This window comes from Festucalex cinctus, chromosome 16, assembly GCF_051991245.1.
Source record: "Festucalex cinctus isolate MCC-2025b chromosome 16, RoL_Fcin_1.0, whole genome shotgun sequence".
Lineage (NCBI taxonomy): Eukaryota > Metazoa > Chordata > Actinopteri > Syngnathiformes > Syngnathidae > Festucalex > Festucalex cinctus.
Window position 1 is genome coordinate 20,716,012 of NC_135426.1, and position 26,439 is coordinate 20,742,450.

The window sequence follows — 26,439 nt, forward strand, 5'->3', positions numbered from 1 at the left end:
GCTGATCCCATGAGACCTTTGTAAATCCTAAAATTGATGGAAAACTTAGAAAGTAAGTAATGCTTCAGCTTGGGTGCCAGCGCACCTGCATGTTACGTCAAGTGTTTTATTATATATCATCATTCATGAAATATCGATAGATTTGACGAATATTTGGAAGTAGACCACTATTGCGCTTGACCTTTTTTTTTTTTATGCCAATAGGCCTATATAAATCCCCCAGAATTTATTGCAGCCTTAAAACTTTAAATCACTCATGACAAGTATAGAGTAAGCCTACTAGTAGTTCTCAGTGTTTCAATTGTCAATGTGTGTAAATGTTAATATGACCAACCACCATTACTGGAATTAAATGAGAGCGTGATTACACAATATTTGCACAATAATATTTTCATCTGTGAGTTAAACTGGAATCAGTGTTGTAATGTGGTGGAGAGATTTTTCAAGTGAGATAAATATCCGCTCATTCCTGAAGTATCCCACGTCTGGTTGGAGGGGGGTCCAAGACGCAAACAACCCGATGATCTTAAGTGGCTGCAACGAGGGCCCGTGTATACAAATACGCAACACATGCGACTTCAAGTGGGACTTCAGCTTTTTCTGCCTATTTTTTTTTATTTCTTTTTTGGAATGCACACATGTGAGGACTATAAACAAAGGCCTGTCCTGTGAGCATGTTTTTCCTTCCTCACTGCACCTGCAGACACTGACACATTTACTACTGTTAGCATACTAAGATGACTAGTGCTGTCATTTTGGCTAGTTAGTCTCTTAAATATCACATTCCGTTTCCATTCGACAGTGAACATTTGGAGATGCATGAATTGGACCGAAGTTACAAGTATACATTATCAAACGCCATGTAATATTTATTCCATTCAATTTTATTATAAAATTAATTATTTGTACTTGTATTGTTATTATTATTGTCATGTCATATTGGTTAATTCTGTGATTCGAGCACCACTAGTGGTAGGCTACATGTGAGTTCTCTAGTTGTACGTGAAAATATCAGTGAACTAAATGCTAATAAATTTTACAACATTTAATCTTTAATGTTTGTTGCTATGTTAAGGTATTATTTTTGGTATGAATGGGTGAGTACCGAAACTGGGTAACAGTAACGGTGCTGATATCAGCCTTATATTAGAAACTAGACATTAGAAATTGGAAGAATAGAAAATTGCCATTAATTTAATGCAATTTAAAGGAAAAATGCTAATTGGGATGTATAGAGCTTTCATTAAAATTAGATACCATATCAAAAGTACTAGTAGTATCGGTATTTGACAATGGTATCAGTATGATTGGAAAAAAAAAAAAAAAAAGTGGCATCCCTAATTTTTAGTTACCTTTTTTATGAATTACATTTGAAGCGAATCATTGTATAGATAGTAATTTTCTTTTTGTATACTTTAGCACAGTGTAACTATGTCTAATAGTTAAGCTTACAAAAAAATACTATTTAGGAACAAAATGACCATCTCGTATTTATGAACACTTGGGCCTACTATGCTACAATATATATATATATATATATATATATATATATATATATATATATATATATATATATATACTTTTTATTTTTATTTTTATTTTTTTTACTTTGGTCTTGACGGTATTTGTGGCAGAATCGAGTATTTTTTTTTTTTTTTTAGGTGCTGCTTTGTGCAAACCATTAGAGAAAATTGGGTTAAATGATTTATGTTAAATAATAAAAATAAAATTAAAAATACAATATACATTAATTCATTGTATTAAAAAATGTTAATTGTGATTAAATGGTTAAAAAATAATAGAATTTTAAACAATTATAAGGATTTTTTTTTTTTTTTAAACCCTCTTCTACAAAAGACCTGGCCTACATGTCCATTTTAGAACTTTAGAGGCCCTTGAGCCCAAAAATTTGCCCATGACTGCTTCAGAGCATAAAGCCGGTGTGTGTTAAACTAAAAATTGCTGCCCTCTAGTGAACCCATTCTTACTTCAACAGTCTCTAAGTAAACTAAGGGGCCAACTTCCCATTAGGCCGATTCCTAAAATACATCCATCCATCCATTTTCTTGACCGCTTATTCCTCACAAGGGTGACGGGGGTTGCTGGAGCCTATCTCAGCTGGCTTTGGGCAGTAGGCGGGGGACACCCTGGACCAGTTGCTAGCCAATCGCAGAGCACACAGAGACGAGCAACCATCCACGCTCACAAGCACACTATGGGGACAATTCCTAAAATACAGTTTAAAAAAAAAAAAACATTGGCTTGTGATTAAAAAAAAAATCCAACTCAGTTAGTTATATCAAGCCATTACTATATATATATATTTTTTAAAATAATTACTTTTATGCAATTAGTGACTGTTGATGTAGTGTAGTGGACTTTGGTGCATGTAGCATGAGTTCAGTTCCCACTTAGTGAATTTGAGTGCCAGTTTGTCTGTCTCTATATGTACCTTTTGACTGACTGGTAAGCAGTGCAGGGTTTAGTCTGTCTTCCACATCAGCTGGGATAGGCACCCCACCCCAGCCACCATGGATGGATGGCTGGATGTTATGCATTATGTTATGCATTATCAAATCCATGTGGTTCTATTTCATCCGACCGCTAGAAGGGGATGCATGAAATCACCTTTGCACATGCGCAGGACGAAAATGCACACCGTTATTTCACGACATTGCTCCACTTTTTTGGTACTACTTAACACACCAAGCTGTAAGTACTGTAACTACTTAATGAGTCAAATAAATGTTTAAAAATATTAAATATTAAATGTGAATACTTGTTCTTTAAAGTAAAATACAACTGAACTGCACTTGAACGGCAGTGTTTATGTCACTTACCACTAGAGGGAGCCCATGCTTTGACAGAAAATAATGTACAGTATAATTTGCTTCACTATACGTTGCCAACATAGATAGATGACAAAAGTCACATTATTTGTAGGAATGAGGGAAAATCACATTTTTCAGACCATTTAAGAGAAATTGAATCATTCCCCACTGCACATCTGTTTGGGACATGTACTTACTTACAGATTCATGTTTCAGCAACAAAGCTTGTGAATCCTTCCCCAGGATGTTTTGGGTACAAATAGACAATGTTGCATTTCAAGAATAGTGCCAGTTTACTGTACACACACCGGCAATATATCACGCTGCTCTAGTTACATCATTCAGCGACAAATGAGACATATAGCAGAATAAAGTGTATTTCAACATCTTTGACAGTCACATGGCACTAATTTATGTATGTGGTTCATGCGTTATGCTTCACCTGGTTTGAAATGTGATGCTCGGTGTGCAAGAGAGCTCTCCAAACCACATCCTGTCTATTTCTTAGTGTGCAGGTCAGGAAGTCGTGTGTTTTTTGCATCCTGCAGAGCATGTGCCCCTGCTTGGCCTGCACATAAATTGTACTTTTTTATTTAACTTTAAAATTGCGTAAGGGGTCATTTGCATTCAAATGAGACTGAATCTCACTTAAGTGGAAACAAAAGTTACGTTTAAAAGTCATTTATGATGTTTTATTTTGATTTTGCATGTGCCTGTTTTATATTCTAATAAAAAGACTTTGGAATATTCAGTTATTCAATCAATCAATTGAATTTGAATAATTTCCAATACCAAGACATTTTGGATGATTGTATCCCTCCAAGTTTGTGGGGAAAATCCAGGCAGGCCCCAATAACGGACAAACCATGACTTCATCAAACACTTTGTCCAACATTACAGTTGTAGTTACTGTTGCTCTATTGGCATTATCAAATATTCTTCGGTATGTGTGTACATGAAAAATTCAAGTTGGTCTGCAACTAAATGACAAATGTAGCATACAGTAAACTCATCCTGGGGGAGTCTACGCTGCTCTCATCTTTCTCACCCTTTCTCTCTCTCTCTGGCAATTACTCAAGTGCGGCTCAAGGTTGAGATAAAGTGCAACTATCACAACCCGAGCCTGACCTCCCTTAAAATAGTAGGCACCGCCATTATCTCCCGATAGCCTCATTTTCATTCAACTGTCCGGCAACTTGCCTGAGAAACTGCGATGAGTGTAAAGAAAACAAAATAAAACAAACGCAACATGTCATGCTTGAGCCTGTTTTAACGAGAGGGTGATAAGGACTTTGGGTCACAAGTGATAATGCAGGAAGTGTCGGAATTCCCTCCAGCGTGCGGCGGCGCTGACAGCCGAGGACACGCCGCGCGCGGATGTGGACCATCAGGCCTTCCTCTCATTCAATTGACACGTTATCTTCAACTATGACATCATCGGGTCAAGGTTTCCTCTTCTACCTTACTTTGCATAATTTAGGTCTTCACAGTAAACTTTGTTCACTGAAAAAATATCAAAAGGTAAGCAAATCTGTGTTAAATAAAAGGCTTTGGCGCCATCGTGTGGTTCTTTGGCACAAAGAACTATGTTGATGTGAGTTAAGGTGCTTTGCTAAGATTAGCTAAATGATAAGATTAGCTAAACTCATAGTCATCTTCTTCGCAAACTTCTGCTTCGATTTTCTCGTGAAATGGTGTCTCCACGAGGGAAAATATAATTCATGCCTCCTCAAGTCAAAATCTGGACTTGCCATTGGCCCAGCAACATGAAGCCGAGAGGAGACAAGTGGCTTCGGCCACACCCCTAAACAGGATAATTTCAGCAATAAAAAAAAAAAAAAACATCATGTGTAAAATGTTATTGATCATTAGGATATTTTGAGAAAAACATGCATAAATGGTAGTTAAGACACATTGGAACTGTTTTTAAATTGGAAAAATTTTGTATAAATTCTCCCTGGAAAAAAATATCTATTAGAATAGGTTAATAAAACTAACATGTCGACACTATATGACAAGAGTCAACACAACGTTTGCTGGGGGGATTTCACCCTTGAATCATGTTTCTCAACGCAGCAGCTTGAAAAAAAAAAGAAGAGAAAACTATTTATCAACCTGCTTCACTAAATTCAACCTTAATTGTTTGTGAGTCGTGCGTGGTTCTGCAAAGGTTTCGATAATTGGAACTCAGTGGCTTGGTGTTGAAGTGCTGCCTCCATGAGAGAACAGAAAATCCATCCTGGCTTAAATTGTGGCAGCTCACTTGCACATGCTTGCCATTGGCCAGCAATATATGGGAGTGGGGTGACCAGCGGCTCAATTGCATGAGACAGAGCCGCCCCCTGAAAACAGCCTCATTTCAGCAAGACAAAATAGGATTTAGAAGACACACCTCTTGATCCTTGAGCTATTTAGAGAAAATGTTTCAATCAAGAGCATGTTGTTAAAAAAAACATGGGAACTGCTTTTAAAATGTACAATAAATGCAGAAAACGTTTTCTAAATAAATTCAATAATGTTAACGGCCCCTCCCTGGAAGTGTGTACTGCGCAGACTCGTGGCTCTTGGCTGTCAGGGTAACTTGGTAAGGCAGACTGACAGTATGGCGGCGGGGTACAGCTGGAAGGATGCTCCCGTTGCCAGCGATGTGTCCGTCGCCGGCAGGACGTAAATGGACTATTGACGGCGGCGAGAGAAGAGGAATAAGCGCGAGAGGCCAGTCGCCGTGATCACCCGACATGGCCAGGCTGGCCGACTACTTTGTGGTGGTCGGTTACGACCTCGACAAGCGAGGTGGGTGCTGCTGTTAGCCGCCTAGCATCAGCGGCCTATTATTAGCTTCGGGGAACGAGTAGGCGGGGATGGGCCGGGCCGCCAATCACAACCCGCCGGCTGCGGTGGCTGTCGGCCGGCCTCTTGCGTCAACTTTACACCGAGGATTCAGTGGCTGCTCGGATTAGTGTGCTTAGTTCCTAGCCAACCTGACAGTTTCTCTTCGGCATTTTTTTTTTTTTTTTTGAAGTGTGGCATTTAAAATTCCTCTCTTAGCGCTTAGCTGTTAGGCATTAACACAGCTCTAACGTGAAGCTGTATGCCAATGTTGACAGTAAACTTAAATCTAAGAAAGAGCTAATGTTAGCCGGTGACTGGCTGTTGGTTCGGTTGCGACCCAAAACGGATTTATTCACCTGTTTTAATACATGTTGCATTTTGCCAACGTAGTGCATTTGCCCTTTAATTGAACTGTCAGTGTTTTGGTGGCAGGGCTCCAAGCACCTAGCACCACTCCAGAAGCACCTCAGATTTGTGCAAACTGCAAATCGATGTTTTCCCTCGGCTCCGTGGCTGACTGTTGTGTGTTTTGTGTGGATTAACCCAGATGGATTTGACCCACACCAGCCACCACCATTACCATCCTCCCTACCCCCTTGTGTTGTTGGGGACCTTGTTTGGACCGTTATCTGACCCCCCTCCCCTCCACCCTGAGCTCTGGCCTAGATCTGTGCAGTATAATGGCTCGTTTAATCATGAAATATTCAACCCGCCTATCCACTGGAAGCATGCAGCTTGCAACGTGGTACACTCCAATCCGCCTATGATTTATTCACAGTAGGCAAATTGCAAGCTCTGTGCTAAAAGCTGCCTGTCTAAACAGCAGTTTTCTGCTCGCCTAGATGCACCTTTTTAGAATCGTGCATTTTAGCCGTGAAGTTTAGTTCAGTGCAGGATGTCATTACGTGGACAATACCAACGCTGCAGTAACCCCCTTCCTGTTCAAGACCGAATTGCACTGCGAACAGTGAGGGCCATTTAAAATCATCTGGAAGCCAGACATGCTCAGGTTTTAATGAATCACAACAGCCTGTGCCTTGGAAAGCCAAATACTTCCAATGCCGATGATTGATTTCTGTCGACTAGACAGGCAGTCGAGGTTCCCTGTGAGATTGACGCCGGAGAAAGTGCGGTGGTAAACACCTCATGATGACGCAGAAAAAGCTTTGGTTCGCTGTTGGCAGTGGTGGAAGTGAACAGATCACCACAATTGCATGTAAAGAGTCATTTATGATATATATATTTTAAAAACGGGAGTCATTTTGAGAGTTAAAAGGGTTATGAAATGTCTAATAGGAAAGTAGCGATTTTTTTTCATTGGCATCCTTTAACCTGAGATCAGTGCGGTCCATTAAAAGAAATTCAAATCATGGCTAAGCCATTTATTTTTCGATATATTTTAAGATGAGTTTTACAGTTTGGTATTTATTTTATTTAGGGTTCAAATTATTAATATAGGCAATTACTTTAAAAAAGTGGTGGTGGGTGGGGATGGAGGCGTTGAGGTGTCCACACAGGCGGTGTCCACTTGAATAATCAAATGCCACGCCACGGATGGACACTTGATTTTCCCACCCCTCAGGAAACGTGGTGCTAATATGTTATTTGCTAACTACCTTTATTCTGGAATCAGCAGGTCTTGGTCCCAATCCCCATGAATGCGATGGTGAGGTGAAGTAAACGCTGTGTGATGACTCTTAATTATCTTTACGGTGAAGTTTGACCATCAACAAAAAAAGGAATGATGCCTTAAAAAGATAAATTAGCAATAGATCCCTTACCCCTAATAAATCCCTGCCATATCGCTCATTTTGTTAAATGATAGTAGAATACATTTGTAAAGTACCGGTAGTTAAACATAAGTATTGTATTTGTATGCATGAATTAAAACAATATATACGAGGATGAGGCCTGCTTTCCACCACATTATGATGTGCTCCACTATCCTAGTATTTACCTTCATATTTACAGCCCAATTGTGTGTAAATAGCATCAAACCTAGAATGAGCCAGTCCTCGATCATAAGAATACCAGGAATTCCGCGTTTCCTCTGGAGTCTAAATATTTCATGCATCCTGCCTGCCTGCCTCTGCGTGGAGTGGAGGAATGTTTTGCAGGCCGGGACAGTGACAGCCAGGTAGTCAGGTGGTGGGGCATTACGTCATTGCCACTCACGTGACTGACTCGCATAGTGCCAGAATCTTAACTGTGGATTCCATTTTGAGTTAAGATGGTGCCTGCGTGAAGCCTCGCGCCCCATCGTTGCGGGGGTGTGGCTCTCATCGCAAAGTGGTCTCTGGAGAAACACCATTGTGTTTTGATAGTGGAGGCCACGGAGCCAGCAGCCAATCGCGTATGCGGTCTCAGACCCAAACAGGAAATGGGGAGAGAACCTTGGAGATGTTTGGTTAAAATGGGAGAATCTACATTGTCCCTTGTGTGTGTGGAACCCAGGCAAAGCACGTTAGTATTTGTTTATTTGTGTGGGGGCGCTCATTAGAAATACATACATGCGCACATCTACCATGCACACAGACTTATTGTATAATATAGACCTTCTGCAACAGGTATGGGTAAAGTATGATCCATGTGCCACATACAGGCCACTATGCAATTAAATCTGGCCTCCAGATCTAATTGTTACATTATTTTAACTCATTCACTCCCAGCCATTTTCATTGAAGCAAACCCCTTCGCTCCCAGCTGTTTTTCTGGATTTCGACTACTTTTGTGAGGATTAGTCTAAAAATATGTAAAAAATAAAAAAATAAAATAAAAAATAGAATCGTGGTAAAATTGAGATTGTGAATTTATTTTTAAAAATCGTGATATGACATTTTTACCATATCGCCACCCCTATGTCGTGGCTAGCTACACTCAAATGTGGCTAGGAGATTTTTACACAGTTTAGCCACATTGGCTCAAAAGCTTCATGACCCAGCGCCAACCCTGCCATGGCGCGAATACAACCTCTAAAGGCTGAGTATTGTCAGGTTGACTCCATCACCCCAGTCTGTGAACCTTGACAATGAAAAAATACATGCACAGTAGTGTGGACTTTATAAATTATGTAATACTTTATATCACAAGTCATGTTCCACATAGAAATATGCTGCAATGTTAAATTAAGCTTGAAAGCAATGGAATGACCTTGTTTCTCCATTGTGATAGGATTTGAGTTAAAGGATGTTGGGGGTTACATCGCTATGATGTCCAATTTTGTAAATTGTTTTGGATTATGTGTCTTAAGTCACTGTCCTTTATTGCTGTTCTTAAGGTTAGCTTTTTGATTTTACCCTGTCACATTGAAGCGATACTAGAAATTACAGGAAATGCAGATTTGGGTGTTTATTGCATTATTGATAGGGTACAGCCAACTTTGCAGCACAATGACTAATTTAGGTCATGCTCACAAGCGTGAAATAAAATGCAAAGATCTACAACATGCGGTGAATTCTCTCCTCACGCTTGTGTTAAGTGAAGCAAACATGACTATGAAAAATCCATGTTTTCATTTTTTCCCCATTTTTTTTTTTTTAGTGTAAACAGTTCTTTAGTAACGTGAAATTTTAACATTTGTCATTAGCCTCAAAGCATTTTTAACATCACAATATCAAGAAAAAGCACCAATGCGCTTGCTAAAAACGGCAAATACTCTTCATATCTGCATTATGCTCAATTTTGTGTTTATTTATGCTGATTTATTCACCTGTTAGCCTACTTCCTCTTTTACGTTCATGCATGTTTGTTTTCACTTCTTTGGGCAATACCATAAATACCGATAACTGTGATCATTTAGCCCACTATCGTTGTGCTATTAAATTTTCATACTGTTTCATCTCCAGCTCATATGCTGCAGTTTGTATAGGATGTGTGTGTAAAAAGAGGCTTCTGATGCTGCCAACAGTGCCTGCCTGTGGGCAAGCCACTTCCTTCAGTGCCTCCAGAGCAGGGCTGCAGCCTTTCAAGCCCTCCTGAAATAACCCCCACAATCTGCCTTTCATAGGGGGGCACAAGAGGGACTGTGGTACACTCGACGCTTGTGTGTGTGTGTTGGCTGCTCACCCGTCGGCTACTCGAATGGCTTTGTGTTTGGTCGGTTACTGTGGTAACGTTAACCCCACTTTGGGCTGCGGGCGTGCGATGAGCGCTCGGTGCATGCTGACCAGCCTCAATTTTTCTGATGAAGTTATTTTTTTTGTATTAATTTATTTTAGCATGTTACAGTATTTTACTTTATAAAAACATACAGTAGGACATTATAAAATAGAATGTAGTTTGTGTATCATGATTTAATGCATTAATTCAATTGCCATTATGTGTGTGCCTAGCAGGATACATACAGATATGCTACCTGTAGAACTGATGATGAAACACTGAGGATGATCATTAGACAGGTTGGCTTGTCTATGACGTTAACTGTGTGCATTACATCAACCTGTCTTGCTCGGTTTAAAGCTTATTGTTCATGTCGTAGACGAAGACCCTCGGGCCCAACACTTGCCCTTGTTGGGGATGCCCCCCTTTGGTCTCGATGGCTTCCCTGGAATCTAGAGAATTTTTGTCAAACTCCACTCCAGACAAAGGCTGAGTCAGTACTGCTCTGGTTAAATCTTCTGGCACTCAAGGGAGTTTGAGTCCCCAAGGGCCGAATTTGGCGGGTTAAGGGTGGTTTTAGATTTGAAGATTGGGAGGGGGGTTGTCAGCCTACGGTCTGGCCAAGCTTATGGTCTTGGTTAAAAAAAGACAGCGCCTCCCATTCATTTGAATCCGCCCAGTGCTGTGATGCGCTGCGGAGTCAGCATAGAGGCATGCAGTAAAACCAAATTGCCTGGTAAAAAATGAGAGCAATTTTGTTAGGCAACCCTCAGTTCTTTATAGGGCTTCTGAGGTCTTCAATAGTGACACGTTTACAGGTTTTGCACATTTTTCTGGCAAATTCTGGTCAAAGTTCAGATTTATTATTCTATTATGGACATATTTGTCCGGTACTGTTTTTGGACTACTTGCTGTTTCCCAACACACTTTCACACTGAGATCCTGCAAAGTTGGCACATTAAAGTCACACCCGAAGACCCAGCATCAGTTCAGTCCCGCCACAGGCACTGTGTTTCAGCTTTGGAACGATCGCCGAACTACACTTCAGTTTTGATTCATTGCCTTTAGCTTATGTGATCAATGATGCACTTAATGTAATTCGTTGCATGACTGCAGTTGACATCGTTAGTCAATGGATTTATTTACTTAACTGGCGGAAGATTAAAGACTGCAGATTTAAGATGGCTTCCACATCAAATCTGTCTCCCAGTCCCTCACTGGGTGGCTCCTAATCTCATGTAAGGCCTGCCACTGGTCTGAGTAAATGGATCAGACCTTGCTCACAAGTAGGGCTGGGACTAAAATATCGATATATCGATATCATATCGCTTTTTCATAGGGGTGTTAAAAAAAAAAATCGATTCGGCGATATATCGCGATACTACATCGCGCGATTCTCGAATCGATTCAATAATCGGCAGAATCGATTTTTTTTTTTTTTATTTTTTTTTTTTAGGATTCACACCTTGAGCATGGAAGAATGTTATATGAACGGCACATTAAGCCTTAATATTTTTATTTTAATGCTGTTCAAACATGAAACAGATTACAACCTCTATAAGACTGAAATTTCAGATAAATAAATAATACATTTTCATATAAATCTTACACTCTACAAGCTTACTGATTAGTATTTTCTAAATATGAATGAAAAAAAATCGCAACAATCGACTTATAAATTCGTATCGGGATTAATCGGTATCGAATCGTGACCATTCGTATCGGGATTAATCGGTATCGAATCGAATCGTGACCTGTGAATCGTGATGCGAATCGAATCGTCAGGTACTAGGCAATTCACACCCCTACTTTTTCATATCCCATTATCGATACATAAAACCATGTATCGATATAACGACCCCCCCCCTTTGGCACTTTATTTACACAGCCTTTACTGTGGTTGTAATTGATTTAAATTATAATTTATTGTTTTTATAAGGCCATGTTAAATAAAACAGATCAATGTAACTGCAATGGATTCAATTCCTAATGCAAATATTCATATTTTTACTAACGCATTAAATTAGAGAAGAAAGTTTCTTTCTACTCTTTGCAAAATTGGTACTTTTGACTGTCTAAAAATATGTGCTGCATGAATTCCTCAACTGAGTCGAAAATCGTTGTGAATCGTGAATCGAATCGAATCGGGCCCTTGTCAATCGAATGGAATCGATTCTGGAAATCTGAATCGATACCCAGCCCTACTCACAAGTTCTAATTAGATGTCATTGTACTGACTGTATTCCTTTAGTTTACTTGCCTTCCTCCAAAGCAGCTCCAATTGCTTTTTAAAGGTTATTCAGATAATGGTGCAAGGCAAGCCCAAGCTTTAGATGGTTTGGAGTTAGGAAAAAATGATCACAATGTGATGCAAGGCTGGTTGGTGTCCTTTGCAGATTTTCTCACTCGAATATGTCATACCATCAGAATGTGTTTTACACATGCTCCTTTATCAGTACCCATTGGCAAAAACCTATTTTTGAAGTCAAAACGTCAAAATCCTGAGAAAAACACATTCTGACCGCAGCTTGAGTGTAGTGCAATGAGATTTGTTTGTGTGGCTGTGTTTTTCAAACCCCTTAGACTTATTACTGTACATCTTTTTCTCAGGAAGCGGGTTGAATTAATCCAACAATATCTGTCGTTCACTTTGAATAAGTGCTTATCTGCATCATTCTTTGCTATCCATCAGGGAGCACTTAGAAAACATCCTCCGTTGGAATGGAAGGACACTCTCAGAGAGCCACACTCACGTTATTAATAATTAGGCTGTGGTAGCTCATACTTTGATGTCTGTTTAACTCAAACTGTAGTTTGTTTTCCCCGTTAGTCTGGAGTGTTCCAAAATTTATTCTGGTGCATTTCCATTTGTGTAAAAATGGGTCCCACGGTACCTCAAGCCATTCCAACTGCCTAATAATATAATCAGGTAGGACGTTTAAGAATAAGTAACAGGAAGGCCGTAAATTGATTACTGTTGCCTGTTAACAGAAACCTTTGCAACTTTAGTACGTCTAGTACCGCGGTCTCTGTTGTTAGTCTATTCCTCTCCTGGAAGGGGTTTTCTTTTTTTTACTTTGCTGGCTCCGGTAGAGAGGAGGGCTCATTTTGCAGGAAGGATGTGCTGGAGTGCTTTTGCACAAAGAACATGTTCTACATTGTCTCCTGAATGACAAAGTTGTCACATGGAGGTGTTTTAGTTTAGTTATTTTGCTGCCATCCGTTTGTTTTATAAATGTTAGCCATGCTTTGTCTCTAGGTTTTTTTAGTCGTTTTTTTTCCCCCTTTTTCCCCATACATAAATGAAGATATCGAGTATCGACGATTGGCCGTTTACCACTGCAGCACTGCTTGCCACTATCACACATAAGCAAAAGATCCTAATCAGATCATGTCACGACATGATCGTGATTTCTTTGGCCAACCAAGTCACTGCTCGTACACAGCATAATCAGCCGGTTGAAAGTGTTGTCGCAAGTGTCCCAGAGCTCCTCTCTTGATTTTAATGTCATATTTGGCCCAATAATGTTGGAGTTGCTTTTGCATGGATGCCGCTCAACTTCCTAAAGCTGATGCCATATTGTTATTCTTTAGACTGCACGGTTGTATCCAAGCAGTCTACATTTGCTTTTAGTTAGGCTTTCCACCTCATTTTGTACACAATTTCAGATCCCTGCACACATTCAACGTGCAACCCTCAAGACAGTCGCCATGGAAACTGCCTTCTGTCGCGTCACTGTGGTTTTGAAACCAGAAGTTGCGGTCTGGGTTCAAACACAATCAAGTCACACACATTCCGAAGAATGAGCTGCACAATCCTTTCAACTGACTTCTATTGCTCAGCCATCACATGACCAGTCCCTGGCCTGTCACAGTTTGACTACTATGCTATTACTCGTCTGCATGTAGTCGTGGGCTCTGATATACACACACAGTCAGTCAGTCCTGCTGTCTGTCCACTTCCCCAACACTTATTCAATTTGGTTGCCTTACTACTCAAATGAATGACAATGACAAAGTTTGCCAGATTTTGCTCTTTCCAATGATTAGAGCCGTCGAGGAAAGGCGCTTCCAATGCATGCCCACTTGTGGTTGAACTGAATAATGTGATTGTGCCTTGTGTCTCCACACTGGGAAAACCCTGTCGCCGCTTCTACGGACAAAAGAGCACAATAACTGTTTTATATTCATTCTACGGGTGTGTGCTGCACTGTCTAGACAGGGGTCACAAACTTTTTTTTTGAAATTGAGAGTTAATTCTTGGGTACTGATTATGTGAACGACTCCCAGTTTGATACACACTTCAGAAATGACGCATTTATTCAAATTAGCTTTAATAATGCAATATTACTATATGTGATTATTAATGGGAAACACCGTCGCCCCGGTTTAACAGCAGTGTTGGATTTTTCCCTTTTCTCCGCGCTTTTGTGAATTATGTGCTTTTTATTGTACAGCACACCTCATGTTTTCTTTCGTAAGTGGTCTAAAATAATGTAGATTAGCATGATAACATTTCATGGCGTATGAAACCTGGCAATATTGTTGATTTAGACAGTTGTCAGTTTTTTTTTAATGCATACTATTGCCATCAACTCATCAATCATTTAACTCAAACTGTGGGTCGTATTTGTATGGATTTGTTAACTGGCATTTAAAAACGAGTGTCTGCAATGCTAAATTGATACACTGACCTGCCAAACCCAACCAACGAAGGGCAATCAAAATACAGCCCTGCACTTTTTTCAGTGTGTGGTGTTCACTAAATTGGTATATGTGAGGAAACGACACAGTTCTCAGTGTTTACATTGTGAGACAATGATTCAGCTGAGAGACGAGACCCATCACATTTTGCTGGTCCCTGCTATTGTCATGAGAGAAAAGGGAAACTGGGCGCTTGTTGGGTCTAAACCGGCAGACACTCATTGAAGTTTTTTGCAGCGTCATTTCCAAAGATTTAAAAAAGAAAAAAAAGGTATTAACTGTGATCGATGATTTGTATCAATTCTCAAATGTCATACAGCTTTTATTTATTTATTTATTTATTATTTTTTTTTGGGGGGGGGGGGGGGGGGTTGTTAATTATTCAGTGTTGATGATTCGGTGACCTTTTTGTGTAAGTATTGCTTGTGCATTGACAGCCATTGTTTCTTAAAATAATCCCAGCACAACCATCCCTTGGTTATTCCTTATTAAAAGTTCACTTGGGAGAGCAGGACTTTGTGTGTTTTGGTGGTTGACCCACTTTGTGTATTGTCAGTGAGTCTGTTGTAGTTGTTTCTAGCAGGCCCAAAGGCTCTGTTATTGTTGTTGCCTTTTTAAACATCTTAATTTATTTGAACATTGGCTAGTCTGTTATATGCTTTTCTGTGTGTTGTATTGCTAGGATGAAGTCGATCCTCCACACAAATGAATGCGGCTACTGTATTTCGACGCATGCCGTGTTTCCGATAGAACTAAGCTGAAAGGCCGGCTTGTGGCGGTTACGTAAGTTGGCCCGTTTTGTGCCATTGTGCGGCTTCCGTGAACCAGACCCAAGCATGACCTCATTAATTTGGAGTTGCCAATGCAAATTTTGCATATTGGGTTTCCCCCAGAAAACTTAATAAGCCCGATGGTCGGGGACAGACCCAGGATAATGACGAAGAATTACATAGTTGGAGAACCCAAACAATATTTGTCTGTAAAATGTGTTAACTGATCTGTTCGTGAACTGAGGGAGGTTCCACCTTAATTTCTCCTTTTTCTTGGGGAGCCGCGAGGAACATGAAATAGTCTTTATGTACGCAAGGGAATGGCTAGTCTTGTTGTGTCAGAAATCCATTCTAATCCATTTATCTAATGCAGCTGCAGTCAGTATTGACGGTTTACGCATTACCATAGGCAAAACCGTTTTCTGAAATGGAGTCAATACCTAATGGTTGGTGATGGACGGTGTAAACCAATACTTGTCATCCCAATGGAAAAACTGTTCATACAGATTCATCATTGCAGCGTAATGCATAATTGCACATGGTACCAATACATATAGTATAAGTAAACTGTTTCTGCCTTAGCCTTTGGATACTGCAGTAATTTCCGTGTTGCCCTGTTATTGCTGTGGCCAACAGCCACATACTGAGGAGGCTCTCATTCTTCAACATTGTTGTAGTTCACTGTTGTCTCTGGGGACGTCAGAGATGCTAAATGTATTTGGACTTGAATATAAAGACAGTTTGATTTGAACATTTGGGGCTTTGAAAACAAATCAAACCAAGCATGTCAAATGATCATCTGAACAAGGACTGACCTCTGTATCTCTTCCTCTTCTTTCCCCTTTAGTGGAAGGCGAAGGTGAGGGTCAAGGTCGCATTCTCCAGCGGTTTCCTGAGAAAGACTGGGAGGACAGCCCGTTCCCACAAGGCGTAGAGCTGGCAAGTGAACATCTTAAGACGCACGTTCATCCAGTGTATTGGCCAAAATAGGAAGGACACTCAACTCTGTCAATGTCTGCGACAGTACACATTGGATCAGTTTATGATCGACTGTAGAAGCTTCCAAGACATCATCAAACTGTGAAGTTTTCAATTCTCATGGAAAATAATGTGAAGTGAATTATACTTACTTATTTGATCTAGAGCAGGGGTGGCAAACTCAGTCCTCGAGGGCCGGAGTCCTGCAGTTTTTGCGTGTTTTCCTTCTCCAACACAGCTGATATATGATCAGCTCATCAGCAAGCTCTGCATAAGCCTGATAATGATCCTGTTGATTGGAATCAGCTTGTGTTGGAAGAGGGAAACCTCCAAAACCAGCAGGACTCCGGCGCTCGAGGCCCACCCCTCACCTAGAGGCATTTTGTGGTTGGTGTTTTACCTAGGCGTTCCAAACACAACTTTTTTTTTTTCTTTAGATACGTGAACACTTACTTACTTTTTTGTGCATCACCTGTTTTTCTCTTCACGCAGTTCTGCCAGCCGAGTGGTTGGCAGCTGGTCCCCGAGCGTCAGCCCGCCTCATTCTTCGTAGCAGTTTTGACTGACATCAACTCCGAGCGTCACTACTGTGCTTGTTTTACTTTCTGGGAAGGCCAGGACAACCCCCACGTAAGCGTTCGATTAGGAAGGTGTCGTGGCCTGATGTATGAGGCTCATCCGCATGAGCGGGCGAATTCAACTCTTTTTCATACCTATTTCCTTTGTATTTAGTTGCAGAAGGCGAGGGTCAGTGACGTGGATGAGGTGGATGAGGAGCCAGCTATCATCCAGCCAGCTCAGGTCTTTGCCCCCAAGAGTCTGGTGCTGGTGTCTCGGTTGGACTACACTGATGTTTTCAGGGTAGGATGCTTTTACACCTAGCTTAAAGAAAAAAACAACAACAACACAACAAATAGGGATTTTGAATGCTGTCTGAAATTTATTTATTTTTTCTTCTTACGGGAAGTTTTTTTAAGCCAAGACAAAACCATTTCTTTGACTAACTTCTCAATGGCTGTGCGCCTCCTTCTTTCCCTGAGCAGAACTGCCTGGCGTTGGTCTACACCGTCCACGTAGATGGCCTGACCGTCCCCTTGGAGACAGTCATTGGAAATCTGCTCACATGCGTCATACCCATCGCTGGAGGCTCCCAGGTAACAGCTGGCTCTTTTCTCTACACCAGACTCTTAAAAAAACAAAACAAAAAACAAAAAACTAAACAAACAAACAAACAGACAAAATGGCTAAAACGGGGGGTGGGTGGGGTAGAGCTCATCACCCCCACTAACGATGACCCCGACAGACTGAGACGCAGAGGTGACAGGCGGACGAGCGTCAGCGACACCGCAACAATAAAGCAGCGGTCAATGCAGCCTTCCTCGGGTAATATGGAACAGCCACAAATCTTACAGAGAGTGGCGTCCCCCATAACAGACAGCACAAAAGAGTGAAAGTCACAACCCGATGCGCAGAGGAAGAACGCATGAAGCTGTGTCAGGCTAACGACCGGGAGAGGAGGCCCTTTCACCAGCGAGGCAAAACAAAGCCTATAAAGACAATAAAGGCGTAACGTGCATGACGCCGCAAGCTAGGAGAGGGTACGAGGAACAGTATCATCGTTAGCAAGGGTTCATCAAAACAGCCGCTGGCAAGATGACAACAGTTGCTGATATAACACATTACACACCGTCAAAAAAGAGGCGCCCGCGACGAGGCGCCGTAATCCAGGGAAACGGGGAACCCCAGCGTCTACAGAATCACAAACAGGCGAGCTCTAGTGAAGCTGGCGTAGGATCACAGCCGCGTCAAAATATAATTCTAGTGCTGTCATTATCAAATATTTTCAGAATCGATTCATCTATCGATTCATCGGATTCACTTTACCAGTGATTGGAGTTTTTTTCGTAGTTTGTAAAGCATGTAGGAGTGCTAACACTAGTTATATGGCTTTTATATGTTCTCTCTATATTGCCAATTTCCACCTCAAACATACAATCACCCTGTGATGAACAAGGGTTCACTCTATTCTTATTTCAGTAAATAGTGGCTCGGGTATTTGTTGTTTATATATGTGCTTTATCATAAACAATATCAATGGTATAAAGTATTCCCTCACTTTTCGCCAACACAAATTCTACTGGACTCTTATGGAGAAATGCAGATAAACAGATACGTTGCGTAGCTTTCCAGAATATAAACATGGACGACCCACGACAAGACTAAACTTATGGGACTACTTACTGTGAGTATGAAGGGCATTGGAGGGACGGCCAATATTTGAGGACATTTGGAATATCAGAATCGCTTTCTGGATGTTCTAACTCTATGTGTCATCTCTTTCACCCCCCTACTGTACACTGGTTCCTGTGTGTTACAGATAATTGAGTCCCCAGTTTGTAGTTTAGACAAGGTTCCTCAGGTCCCGGCCTGTGACTGGCTGCTGGCCTGTCTCCAGGTAACGTTGTCGATCGACCAAGCTCCCTTCCAATCAAAGAGCCGGCACCATGTTGATTCTGTTCAAATCACACACTTTGTTTAAGGAATGTCACTCATTTCAAATTGTGTGTGAATAATGGTGCTAAAGCTTTTTGTGTGTTTTTGTCATGAAATATAGTCAGCAGGATGTTGATTGTCATCTATGTTGCCTTTCTCATGATTTTGATGAATGGCCTTAAGTCACACATTTATGTATATATGTGGCTAACAAAACACACGCCCCACGCATCGCGTTCTTACCTCAGCCCGGCCGAGGTTGTAGTTTAGTTGCTAGGTGACCATATGGGATGGCAGATGGCTTCCGACAGGGCAGTCTGAATAGAAGAATCACATGTAATCAGTCTTAACACACTGAATGCACATGTATAAACATGAACATATGGCTGCATAAGGCCAAACAAAGTCACTTCCCATTATCTTATATTTATTTCATGAGAAATGTTGTTGCTGCATTATATACTCACCCAATGCCTCAAAGGTGTGCTCCACTGAAATAATCTCCTATTATTTCTGCCTTACAGTGAATGATTTTGAGTTAGCAAGTTCATCTTTTAAGACCATGTTTTCTCTCTATTCTAATCTAAATAGAATATACAGTACCATTATAATTTGTGGTATCAGTAGGCATTGTCGAAAAATGTTTGGCATTACTGAGAAAATGAGGTATTACATCAAAGTTAGTTGTCAGTGTGACATGTAGTGTGTTTGTGTTTTTGTCTGCACTGCAGTTCCATTTATGTGATTACAAGTCGTCACATTGAATGCTTTCAGATGAAGAGACAGTGCATACTAAAGGTCCTGAACAGCACGCAATGAAATAGTTTTTGCAGTGGCGTAACAATACGTCATCATTATGCATAAGAAGGCATGTTTCATACACACCGTACTGACTATTACAGTAGATTGATTGATATTTATGACCTGAAAGTGTTTTCTTAAAAAAAAAAAAATAGTAGTCTGAATTGTGTACAATTCCGGTATACATCTCTACCCGTAGGAACACAACTTTGTCGTAAACTCAGGACCAATTGTATTTCATTTTATTAGAATCTCAATATACCATGATACTATAATGCTATACTATCGTATAAATATTATTGAAAAACCATAATTGCTGCTTCGCTTTCTTCTGCATTTTCTTTAATGTTTTTTATTTATTTTTTATTTTTTTTATCCCCCCCAACATGCGAACATCATGGTCATATTCTTCCCGGTTTGAGCTAATTCTGTGTCCGCGTGGTTGGTTGTAATCTGTGTGCTATTCTGTGGGTTACTTTTTGTGTGCTTCTCTCTGTCTTTCTCTGCTGGGTGCTTGTGTAGCCGGGCCAGGAAGAGAGAGTGGACAGTTTGGTACGCTTGCTTGAATTTATTCTCCTGGAAGTCTCCTTTTTCACCAGCTGTTTCCTCTGCAAATCAGGCCCACATTTAACCCCCTTGGCAAAAATCAATATGTGATCAACAGCTGATCATTTCTCATCACTTTTAACTTTAACCCTAGTTGCTTGTAGAATTGTGCATTAAACTGCTAAGATTGTCCTTTGCTTGATCAAGTCAATGTACAAAACCAGATGGATTTTTCCCTGAATAATTTCAACAAATGCATATGCCAGATGAAGATAATATTCCATTTTCTTCTGGCATAAAGTTGCCGCTTTCATACTACTCAAATGCAGGCCAAAAATTGCATTAGGGATGATTCTCTTTTTTTATTTATTTTATTTATTTATTTATTTATTTATTTATTTTTTAATACAATTCATGATCAGTTGTTAGATCACATAATTGTGTTGCAAAGCGCTTTGCCTGTTCCCATTGAAGCTACGGCTTTCTTCTGCATTATGGTGTAATTTTTGCCCTTTCAGAAATCACTGCACTTATTGATTTCCGCCAACATTATTTATGTTGTTTATTGGACTTTATTTTAAAGGTCGTCAACCTTGATGGCCTCTACGAAAACAATGCCCAAGTATTCTTTTTCTCTCTTTATACTGTATTTGATCTTGCTTGAAACCGACCTGTTTTATGCTACTTTGATTTTCTACCAGTACACACACAAAATGTTGTTATCCAGCCTGCAGGCTAATCAACATGTTTTGCCTTGGCTGACTTTCAAGAGCATTTCCGGTCAAGTCTAAATCATTTATCTGCAATGAACATTTTCAATGTTATTGTTTGAGTAGTACTAATGTTATATACACCTGACTGTATAACCATTGCACATCATCAGTGAAGGTGATTTTGCTGCTTCACAATGAAAAATTTCACCTTGTCACACTTCATGGCCCCAAACGAATTACCCAACTCTTAGACGACAATAGAAAACAGTCTGAAATTACATTTTCCATATCAGTGGGATGTCCGCTCGAGATCCATTGATACGGTGTCTTTTCGTGGGGATTAACTGTGAGGTTGATGTGGAGCTCTGTCCACCCCTGTCCTCTTCGCTATCGCTGGAATGGCTTGTTTGTCATGTACCTGCTAAGCTTCTGGAATTCTCCATTCCGATTGTACTGATTCACGCTTCTCTTTCAAACCCACGCCAATCTGCTTTTTCTCAGAAACGACACATAGGCCTACCTTGTTTTTTGTTTTTGTTTTGTTTTTTCTAAATCCCCCCACCCCCTACATCCCCTTTTAATGGATCCTATTTCTTCTTGACTCACCTTTTGTCTGTAGCGGACCATCACATTAGGCGCTGGAGACCGGCAAGTTATCCAGACTCCCATCAATGATTCCCTCCCCGTCAGCGGCAGCAGCGTGGCGCACCTGTTCAGGCAGCTCGGTAGGGACAATTGTTACGTCGCAACAACACTGCAACACCAACATTTCCTGATTTTTATCTTGGGGCTTTGGTGTAGCTGCTTGTGATTGTTATCAGGCAGTGTTTCTCCCGACCTAACTATTACTTGCAGTGGTACCTTAATGTTTGTGTGGCCCAGCTCAGCTTTTCAAGTGAAGGGTTGTCGCTTGGTGTTTTGCTCTGTGTTGCAAGGCAAAACTCAAATACCACTTAAGTGAAGTGGAAAGAATGGAACAAATAAATGAGATTTTAGTTTATTTCAATAGGAAATATTTATTTGATAGATAGTAAAATAAGCTGAGTTAAATCACAGAATTAATTACATTCACAGTACCACAATACAAACGTATTTGGACAATTTAAAATGTGTTCTTACAGGAAGAAATACACTGCTAAATCATTATGACAAAATGCCAAAACACTTATCTCACATTGGAAATGGGAATGTTGTCCATCTTTATTCCTAATGACACTTGTGCCCTCTGCTCCTCCAGGGATAGTCAATGTGCTGTATCTGTTCTGTGCCGCCCTGATGGAGCACAAGATCCTGTTCCTGTCTAGCAGTTACCAACGACTAACAGATGCCTGCCGGGGGTTGCTGGCTATCATGTTCCCACTCAAATACAGGCACGTCCCCAATTGACATGGCACTCACATCCCCGTTCCTCATGCTGTGTATTGTATTCCAACAAACTGCAATATTTGTGTCTCCACAGCTTCACATACGTCCCCATCCTGCCTGGTAAACTCCTGGAGGTCCTGAGCACTCCTACTCCTTTTATAATCGGCGTCAACTCGTTTTTTCGCTCTGAGACGCAAGAACTGGTGGGTTCTCATCATTGTAACAGTATCATAAATAATATTGCATGTCATCTATTTACTAGCAGTCTCCTTAGATAGCTACTGCCATGCCTACCTACTCTACTTACAGTGCATTCACACAACTCAAACACCTACTTATTTACATACTAACATACTGTATGTACAGCACAGCACCTGCCTTACACTTTTATATACGTGCAATACTGCCTATGGTTACCGGTATTTATCTAATTACATAGCAATTTACAACATTCCCTGCTTACATACCCAACAACCAACCTACGTAAAATCCTTTTCGTTATGTTGGCTCTCTTTGAGCTTTACTCAATCAATTTGCCAGATTTTTTGGGGAGCACTTGCGTTCAAATAAAAGTTATACCTTAAATTTCCGTGAACAAATTAAAGCCTCACATCAACAAAATAGCTCTTTTCACGATAGACACCGACATGAAATCTGGATTTGATTTGAAACTGAAACGATTTTTGGGGGGGTTTGGGTGTTGTAGTTGGATGTCATCATCGCTGACCTGGACGGTGGCACCGTCACCATCCCGGAGTGTGTTCATATCTCCCTGCTGCCAGAGCCGCTCCTCCAACAGACTCAGACTGCGCTCTCCATGGTAAGGGGAACACGTGCAACATCAGGAAAGACTGACTTTTAATTACCTGATTAATATACGGAAACAAAAGTACGGCGATACCTTGCCCTCAAAGTTTGCATGCTAACCATGTTTGCATGATTTCAGTAATAGTATTTTAAAAGAGAGCTCTATCTGATGCCTCTGTCGGAAGTGGGCGGCGCCAGTGTTTCTACATTTTTTTGTAAGACATGGAGAAAGACGCAGAAAAGAAATGGCCTCAAGAGATAACAAAGAAGCGGCAAAATGAATAATAGCTGAGCTGCTGTGTCAATATTTGTTTTATTTTTTTATCAAGAGGCAAGAGGCTTATTTCAAATTTTACACCCCTTTGCCACCGTCGACATGATTGGAAGTGATGTGTTATGTAGATTGATATTCTCACAATTATTTTAAAAATACAATATTGTGATTTAAGAGGAGACATTTACCAGTGTGTTACAATTTTGCAAAGTATTTTTAGCTAATTTATAAGGCTTGCCTTTCCTTTCTTTAGCAAAGGATGGTCACCATGTTTCGCTGTGCTGGTCATTTCATGTAACCACCAAAAAAATGGCTGTCTACCACAAATAGCCTCATGGCATCTGCACCTTGTCATTATATTGCATTAGGCAATATGAAAAGCCACTAATTCATGGTGAAACAAAGTCTGAATCATCAACTTGTACAACAAATGGCATCGTTTGAGAACTTGCTACAAGTGGATATGTTTTGTTTTCGCCTCACATTTCACTCTGATTATAGGAATTCCCAATGGATTTATGCAACACACCATTTCTCTCTGAATGAAAACATTGTGTAACAATCAAGTCACACCCTTTCACAAACCACATCCTAAAAAATAGTTATATTTGAAGTTTGATCTGTGAAATATTTTAGCAAGGAAACATTACAAGTGGGAACACATGTATTTCAGGACAAAGTGAAGTCATCTGTAATTAAACAAGAATGAATCCCAACCTGCTATTTGTCTTTTAGAATGAAATGTGATTGTAGTCGTGACAAACTGGGTGGACTTAATGAAATGACACCGTGTTGATGTAAAAAAGCTTGATTGCTACCCTTTTGCACACATTGTTGTCCCTGAATGTGAAATTATTTGATTTCAGACAAAATCCCTTTGTTTATTACTTTTTAAATGCATCAGCATTTGACCTGTTGGAATGTGTGCATTCTATGTCACAAGAATTCACCCAAGAAGTTATACATTACATTTGTTTGGCAGACATTTTATTCCAACTGTATGAGCAGCAGTGTTTATACAGTGAAGTACAAGATCATATCTTCCTTAAGTCCAACCCATTTAATAATTTTTTTTCTTTTACAAATCAACACAATATAAGCAAACACTAATGTAAAAGGCCTTACATGCCCAACGCAAAAACATAATTACGAAACGTGAAAAGCGACGATCATGTCTCTGATAAGCAGCTTTAATTTATTAACTCGTCCATAAAGTTTTCATGGAAAGATAGAATCTGGTGAGCGGGATGCATGCAGGAGCCATGATGCTATAGATTGTTGGTAGGCAACACTAAAGCTGGGCTTACCTGCATCCGGGAAGAGAGATGGGCCCATCACGGTCTGGATCTCCCTGCACCATTGTTGTATGAACATAATTTCAAATATTTGTGACTTCAAATCTAAATGTTGATAAAATTAACATGTTTTCGTTTAAGAGGGATTATTGAAACCCACTTCCAAGTACTGATAAACAAAAGGGATTGACATTATTGCATTTTTTTTTTAAACTCCAGTTTCATTTCACGTAAAATGTATGAATTGCATGCTTAATTGCTTTGTTATTCCCCCCCAAAAAATGGGTTCCCTAGACAGCTTCTTTCAGAAATACATAATCTATGTTTAAAAAATTTAACAAAACAACAAGAAATACAATAAAATCTAGCGGCACTTGATTTAGCATGATAATGAAGGGTCAAGATCTCTGAATTCACCCATGTTTCACAATTGGTGATATAGATTGAAATGAAACCTCCATCCATCTTTTGGTTGATTTGATGATAATGTGTTTCTTGTTTGCAGGTTTTGGATCCTGAGCTGGAAATTGCTGATCATGCCTTCCCACCTCAGTCCTCGCTACCTTCAACACCCAAGATCCAGGTGAAAATCTGCCAACCATGTTGACATTACAAATTGGAAAACGTGAATTTTTGTGTATGCAACACCCTAGAAAATGTACTTAAAATGACTGAGCGCAATGATAAATTGCATAATTAATGGTGGAACTCTGTAGTCCTTTCAATTGCATCACTTTTAAGAGAGGAGCGGACAGTAGAAGGAATTACACTAATTGATGTATTAACGATAATTAAAAGGTGGTCATTACATCTTTTTGACAGAAATTGATCAATCACAGCTATGACTATCGATTATACTATAACTACAGTTGCAGCGTGGCCTTGATTCTGGCATGTGCATGTTTGGACTTAAGATAGTCTGTGGTGTGTGCCTTAGGATAAAGAGATCCGGGCAATCTTCCTGTGGCTGTTTGCTCAGCTTTTCCAGGGTTATCGCTGGTGTTTACATATCATCCGCATTCACCCCGAACCAGTTATCCGCTTCCATAAGGTATGACACAGGCCCCTCCATCCCAAATCCTGGCATAATCATACAAATTGGACTTTAGAGCTAGAATTTTGTGTTTGTTTTTTTTCCCCTCAGGCTGCTTTCCTCGGCCAAAGAGCACTGACAGAGGATGACTTCCTCATGAAGGTGTTGGACGGCATGGCGTTCGCAGGGTTCGTGTCTGAGAGAGGGCCTCCCTACAGAGCAACAGATTTGTTTGATAACGTGAGTTTAGAAATCAAACCGAATTTTCTTCACTAAACCAAACTGAACTAAGCAATTTTCAATTGTCTGTTGTTCCCACAGCTGGTAGCAAATGAGGTGGAGAGGATACGGCAAGAGGAGGCCTCGCCGCACAAAGTCATCAACCACATCAAGGAGTTGGCTGAGCAGCTATTTAAAAATGTATGTCTCAAGATTAAATGTTCCTTTTTCTCTAATGTTTGTGTGTAACCACTTAAGTCGTTTCCTCTCTCCAGGAGAACCCCTACCCGGCAGTGACCATGCATAAAGTCCAGCGACCATCGGAAAATGGCCAGGAAACCACTCAGAGTCAGAGCCCCTTCCCTGCACTGGATGAGGTCACGGTACAGCTCTTCATCGACCACGCCACTGCCAAGCTCAAGGCGGCGCCACCGGTGGTCAGGGCGGAGGTCAAGAGCATGGTTCCATCCGGACCCCCATTGGGTGAGCAAGGTTTAAAACGTGTAGTGATGTGAACAGTCGCCCGAAAAGTGTTCAGATGGACTTACTGAAAAGAAAACACATTATGGATTTTGTTAAATAATTCCCCTCTTAATAGCATGCATACCCTATGTTTTGCTCACTTAATTTCATTTCTTGCTAAAATCAGGTACTCTTGAGACTTGAGTACAGAGTTCTCG

At 40.4% G+C, this 26,439-nt stretch overlaps 1 protein-coding gene across 5 annotated transcripts in view; it reads left to right on the top strand.

Moving 5' to 3' along the window:
• The first annotated feature begins 5,393 nt into the window (after nt 1-5,393).
• Nucleotides 5,394-26,439, top strand: part of sbf1 (SET binding factor 1) — a 36,778-nt gene continuing 15,732 nt past the window's right edge. The window contains exons 1-16 of one of the 5 annotated variants that reach the window (XM_077500657.1): nt 5,394-5,624; nt 16,083-16,174; nt 16,706-16,843; nt 16,946-17,074; nt 17,257-17,367; nt 18,591-18,668; nt 20,030-20,059; nt 21,386-21,491; nt 22,004-22,136; nt 22,226-22,334; nt 22,838-22,951; nt 25,013-25,090; nt 25,445-25,558; nt 25,652-25,780; nt 25,862-25,960; nt 26,035-26,242. In XM_077500657.1, the coding sequence (XP_077356783.1) occupies nt 5,570-5,624; nt 16,083-16,174; nt 16,706-16,843; nt 16,946-17,074; nt 17,257-17,367; nt 18,591-18,668; nt 20,030-20,059; nt 21,386-21,491; nt 22,004-22,136; nt 22,226-22,334; nt 22,838-22,951; nt 25,013-25,090; nt 25,445-25,558; nt 25,652-25,780; nt 25,862-25,960; nt 26,035-26,242 (1,723 nt within the window). In that variant the 5' untranslated portion in view covers nt 5,394-5,569. The remainder of the gene's footprint in view (nt 5,625-16,082; nt 16,175-16,705; nt 16,844-16,945; nt 17,075-17,256; nt 17,368-18,590; nt 18,669-20,029; nt 20,060-21,385; nt 21,492-22,003; nt 22,137-22,225; nt 22,335-22,837; nt 22,952-25,012; nt 25,091-25,444; nt 25,559-25,651; nt 25,781-25,861; nt 25,961-26,034; nt 26,243-26,439) is intronic. The other 4 variants (XM_077500660.1, XM_077500658.1, XM_077500661.1 and 1 more) reach the window with 4 other exon arrangements.